This window comes from Ipomoea nil, unplaced genomic scaffold (genome assembly GCF_001879475.1).
Source record: "Ipomoea nil cultivar Tokyo-kokei standard unplaced genomic scaffold, Asagao_1.1 scaffold2283, whole genome shotgun sequence".
NCBI lineage: Eukaryota > Viridiplantae > Streptophyta > Magnoliopsida > Solanales > Convolvulaceae > Ipomoea > Ipomoea nil.
The window spans coordinates 63,394-69,138 of NW_017618711.1; the positions used below are offsets into that span (position 1 = coordinate 63,394).

The 5,745-nt window shown below is 41.4% G+C and overlaps 1 protein-coding gene across 1 annotated transcript; it reads left to right on the top strand.

Annotated features, from left to right (window-relative positions):
- The first annotated feature begins 209 nt into the window (after positions 1–209).
- On the top strand, positions 210–2,955 carry LOC109151112 (subtilisin-like protease SBT3.9). The gene is made up of 2 exons (XM_019299026.1): positions 210–1,745; positions 1,977–2,955. Exons 1-2 carry the CDS (start codon positions 324–326, stop codon positions 2,913–2,915), a joined length of 2,361 nt encoding a protein of 786 aa, XP_019154571.1. The 5' UTR covers positions 210–323; the 3' UTR covers positions 2,916–2,955.
- The last annotated feature ends 2,790 nt before the right edge of the window (positions 2,956–5,745 follow it).

Genomic DNA, 5,745 nt, shown 5'->3' on the forward strand with positions numbered 1-5,745 from the left:
ATATATAGATCCAAAAAAAAAAAAAAAAAAACACATAATAAAGTGCGATCAATAATGGTATTTATCAACAAATTAAATTCAAAATAGATGATAAAAAATAAAATTGTGTGTTCCCAACTAATAAAAATTAGTTAAGACATTGAAGTATTCAAAGCCTAGAAACATGGTACACCAAGAAAATGAAAACCACCCAATGTACATATTGATGGAGTTGGCAGGATGAAAAAGAACAACCAAGAACATTCCCTTCAAGCATTAATCCTTTTCTCTGATCTCTGTCTGCACGTATTGGGCAGGAGGATCAGAGAAGAGAAAGAGGAATAATGTATAAGCCAACCCCATTTTTATCTGTAATTTTCTTCCTTTCCCTCATCTTCGTTAATGGCCATTGCCGGAGCGTGGGCACAAATGCAAAGGTATTGAAAGAGAACGGCAAAAAGATTTACATCGTGTATCTCGGCGGGAAGCCTCACGATGATCACAGGCGGATCAAAGAGTCGCATTACGACTTGCTCGCCGGGGTGGTCGGGAGTCATGAAGAAGCTAGGAAGGCGATGGTGTATAGTTATAGATATGGGTTTTCTGGATTTGCGGCGGTGCTGACGGCGTCTCAGGCGAAGAAGGTCGCCGGGGTAGCTGGGGTGGTTAGCGTGGTGGAGGATAAACACCACAAGGTTCAAACTTCCCGGAGCTGGGATTTCCTGGGGCTATCGGAGGGTGCAAATGTTCCCGGAGAGCTCCTGCGTAAAACCAACAAGGGAGATGGGATGATCGTGGGGGTTGTAGATTCTGGTATTTCCACCGAGTTGCCGTCGTTTGGAGATGCGGGGATGGGGCCGGTGCCGCAGCGGTGGAAGGGGAGTTGCAGAGCTATACCTGGGCTTAGGTTTAATGAGTCGGAGCTTTGTAACCGGAAAGTGATCGGAGCTCGGTGGTTTTTCAAAGGAGCGTTGCTCTCCCAGGATGTAGATTTGAATAAATTTCTTGTATCGGATAGTTACTCGGGATATGACGTGGCGGGTCACGGTTCACAAGTGGCGAGCATCGTGGCCGGTTCGTTCGTGCCTAACGCCACCACCTTGGGGATCGATGTGGGCATGGTGAGAGGCGGCGCGACGGCGGCGCGAGTGGCGTCGTACAAGGCGTGTTGGAATCTAGACCCCGAAAGATTCGTGTGCGCCGGCGCGGATCTTCTCGCCGCAATTGATTACGCAATCCACGATAGGGTTGATGTCATATCCGTCTCCGTCGGGAGCCCCGTGCCTCTCGCCTCCGACATGGAAGCCGAGAACGGCATCGGGATCGGCTCCTTCCACGCCATCACCAGAGGCATCCCCGTCATCGTCGCCGCCGGCAACGCCGGCCCTTCCGCCTTCACAATCACCAACGTCGAGCCCTGGGTCATCACCGTCGCCGCTTCCACCATCGACAGAATCTTCGCCTACACCATAACTCTGGGCAACGGCGAGAAATACGCAGTGGATTGGCAATTGCCCAACGGAACAGCTCTTAGTCATCCCTTGCATTTTGCCGGTAAATACATGGGCGAGGCCGATTTGATGCCGAGAAAGCTTGATCCCGCCGAAGTTAAAGGCAAAATCGTCTTCATGTTCGGCGATGACCTCGATAGAAACCTCGTATTAGTAGACAAAGCAACCGATGCCGGCGCCGTCGGAGTCATCTACTCAAATCCCTCCAACGTAGATTCTTTACCTATATTGAACGCGCGCATCCCGTATGTTCAGGTAAATTTCAATTCAAATAGCTATTATAGCTGATTGGGTTAATTAACATTAGAAATATGTTAACTAAATTAGCTGTTTAGTAAATGGCATGGTTGCAGTAGGCGCAAGGCGGGTGCCGGGCGGTCGGTTGTCAGCGCCTAGTTAGGCGTTCGGCGGACGCCCTAGACCTAGGCGAGTTGCCTAAACCCATTTTTACAATAGTGATAAATGGTTGTTGTTCTTCTTCTTTAGGTTGATTATGATGCCGGGACAAGAATAAAGGACTACATATTCCAGTCAACGATGACGCCCACTGCTCAACTATCGTCTCCCAAGATTCAAGTGGGAAGGGCATTGACTCCCAAAGTCCCAGATTTTTCATCCAGAGGACCGAGCTCCTTCGCGCCGGGGATCATGAAGCCCGACATTGCAGCGCCCGGGGATAAAATCATGTGCGCCGATCCAACTTCAGATGGGGGATTCAGGATCTCGTCAGGAACATCACACGCCGCGCCTCACGTTTCCGCCATCGTCGCGCTCCTGAAAATATCTCATCCCGAGTGGTCGCCGGCAGCCATCAAATCCGCGCTGGTCACCACCGCCTGGAACTCCGACACCTATTTTTCCCCCATCTTCGCCAAAGGATCCTCGCTGCGGGCGGCGGACGCCTTCGACTACGGCGGCGGCATCGTCAATCCCAACGCCGCCGACGATCCCGGCCTGGTTTACGACATGAGAGGAATAGATTACGCACAATACCTCTGTGCACTCGGCTACAACAATTCACTCATCTACAAGACCATATCAGGAAACCGAAACCGCAGTGATACAGAAGAACACACAATCTGTCCCAAGACCAGACCTTCAATGCTGGATCTCAACCTCCCTTCAATGGTGGTACCCGATCTCTTCAAACCAGTAACCCTGAGGAGAACCGTGACGAACGTGGGACCTGTGAATTCAGTTTACAAAGCCATCGTCAAGTCTCCCGTGGGGGCCGTCGTCACCGTGAAGCCTAAGGTGTTGAGGTTTGATGGTAATAGAAAGAAGAGAAGCTTCACAATGAGGGTTTCTGCAGACAAACTGGTGAACTCTGCATTCACATTTGGGAGCTTGACCTGGAGTGATGGAGTTCATAATGTTAGAACCCCAATTGCTGTCAGGAAGATGATTGTTCCCCTTTACCTTTAATTGTAAAAATGGGGTACGCTGGGATTGTTCTTCACACACACACACACACAAAAAAATAATCATGCATGTAAATAAAGGTGAGCCGTTTGGTTTTATCCGAAGAATTCATAAACTGTACTTATATAATTTCTTAATTAAAGCATGCAAATCAAAATTTATATAATGTTGATTGGTTGAGTATCCTATAATATAATTTTTCATATCAATTGTATTTCTCTTATCAACTCAAGAAAAACGGAAGAGAAAGAAACAAATCAGAAAAGAAAGGAAGAGGTCGGAGAATGATGGGCAGAAAATCAGAGAAAAACAAAAAAGAAGGAAAAGGGAAAAACGAGAGAGCTGAGCTGAGGGAGGAGATTTTTGGATCTCTATATTAGTTCCCGCTGCCGATTTGCCGTTCGCTGCTGCTCTGATGTAATGCCGTCTAAAAATTCTATCAGTCTTGCTATTATATTGTCGTGAAGAATCTGGAACATTGTAGCTGCTGGTTTGAGCGGATACTATACTGCAACAATGGATTCATTTCAATTAAGTTTCCTAAAGAAGGATGCTGATTTTCTACTAGTTTTATTATTTTTATCAGGAGTCATCAACTAATTAAGATATGCAAACTAACTAGCTTAGTCCGAATCGTACTCGCTTACTGGGGTGCATTATCTCACGCTTTGCACTTATTAATTGGTGCCTTAAATTTTGTAAGATGTTAAAATGCTAGGTGGTCAGCTGGCATCCTGACACACTAGGTGAATGATAAAGTACTCAATATAATGATCGTCTTAGTAGTGGTCGAAATTCTCGCACTAGCTAATATTGCGCTCATGGTTATATTCTTTTTCGTTAACTAAATTTTATTTATTTTTTCATTAGGATTTCTTAGTCTAAGGATTTTAAAGAAGCAACCAGCGTAATCTGAGACCCTTATATTCAGCTCTAACTTAGGGGCTCACCATGGGCCGCTCGATTTGACAGCTGCGTCCAAAAGGACCGCCAATCGAACATTGACTCCTATTCAAAAGATGCATTGGCAAAGGAAGACTTGGCTTTTAGAAGCGGAGAACTGGTCGGAGAATATTCTTGACTGGATGATGGATGATATACTGGACCTAAGCCATATAGACCTGCCCAAGAAAGTAACTGGATCAAGGAAGCCCAAGAAGGATACACAATACGGAGCAACTTATGAGTTTATTAAGGATTGGGCTTATTATTCATAATGTAATAAGCTAGGATTGAGCTCATTATTCCTAATGTAGTAGGACTATGGTTTATTATTCCCAATGTAACAATAACTCCCAATTTAATGCAGTCTAGGATTCTTATTTCTTGTAAGACTCTACGCCCAAAATATGTATAAATATACCCTCATACATGGGAAAAGAAAATTAATTGCCATTATTCACAAGCAATATTCAATACTAGAGTTAATTCCACTAGAAGTCCATTGTCTTTGGTGGCAATTCTAATTTTTTCCAAATTATTGTTTTTTGCCATTTAACATCCACATTATTATTTTTGGACACTTTTACTCTTTTAGTCCTTCTCATGCTTTTTCTATTTTTAGTAAGGGCATTTTTGTCTTTTAATATTTTTTCTTTTGTAATTTTTCCGGTTTGAACCGATTTAATTGGTTTAGAACTTTAGGTAACATCTGATTTTTAGTAATCATAATTTTCAATCGGTCTTTATTAGTAAAGTCCTAAACCAATTAAACCAGTTGAAATTAGAAAAATTACAAAAGAAAAATATGAAGAGACAAAAATGTCCTTACTAAAAATAAGAAAAGTTATGAGAATGACTAAAAGTGTTCAAAAAATAATAGTATTTAGATGTTAAATGGCAAAAACTATAGTCTGAGACTAAATTTAGAATTGTCACAAAAAATTAAGGACCTCTGATAAAATTAACTCTTCAATACTACAATACATATTTATTCTCTCCATATATTTTCTCTATATATTTTTTTCTCTAGTTTAATAATAATGTTGGCTAACCATTAACTACCAAAAGTCATAAAAGTAACCATACTAATTGTTTTCAAATGTTAACTCAAAAGGGTAATGTGAGCACATGGATAGCAAGTGGAAGCTTAAGCTACTGCCTCTAAATTATTATACCAAAATGGATCTTTGTGTCTCAAAAAGTGGCAACACCACAACCAAAACCCACTTGATGCAGTTGAGAAAATCTCATTGGCTTAATAACACAAGGTTTATAATTGCTCTAAAAAAAAAAAAAAAAAAAAAACTTTTATGGGCCATACTCATCTCTCAAACCCCAAATATTTATTTGAAATGTGCGTGGCCCAGAAGAACAAAAATGATTTGATTTGAAAGGCAATGGGATTAGTGAGATCGAATTGACATTTGTAAAGATGGTTGGAAGATGCTGGACTAATGGACAGACCATATGATGATTGTTGTAATCAATTTGGGATTTGAGATATATAGCAAATTTATGTCAGGTTGTCACACTTTTTTATTCTTTATTTTCCTTCGTATAACATTCAGAGTCAATTTAAGTTGTGTTTATGTACACTTTCAAGAGTTGATTATCTGATTTTATAATTATATTATTAGCATTTTATTATTATTATTATTATTATTATGACATAATTTAATTTGTCAATCGATTTCAAAATAATTTTATTCGCTTTGTTTTGCTAGTAATCACATATAATCAAAAAATGATATGAATTTGGTTTTAGTGTATATGGCACTGGTGTATAAGCATTATAGAGTTTGTAGACTAGTTGATGCACGTCATGATTTACTTCCTCCACTAGTCTTCAATGTAAGAGCGGAGAGAGCTCTTGAGTTTGAAGTTCAAATTA

Excerpts from the sequence above, each read along its gene's own strand:
- LOC109151112 (XM_019299026.1), top strand. The coding sequence starts at position 324 with ATGTATAAGCCAACCCCATTTTTATCTGTAATTTTCTTCCTTTCCCTC. Across the intron at positions 1,746-1,976 it reads CGCGCATCCCGTATGTTCAG|GTTGATTATGATGCCGGGAC; the intron begins GTAAATTTCAAT and ends CTTCTTCTTTAG.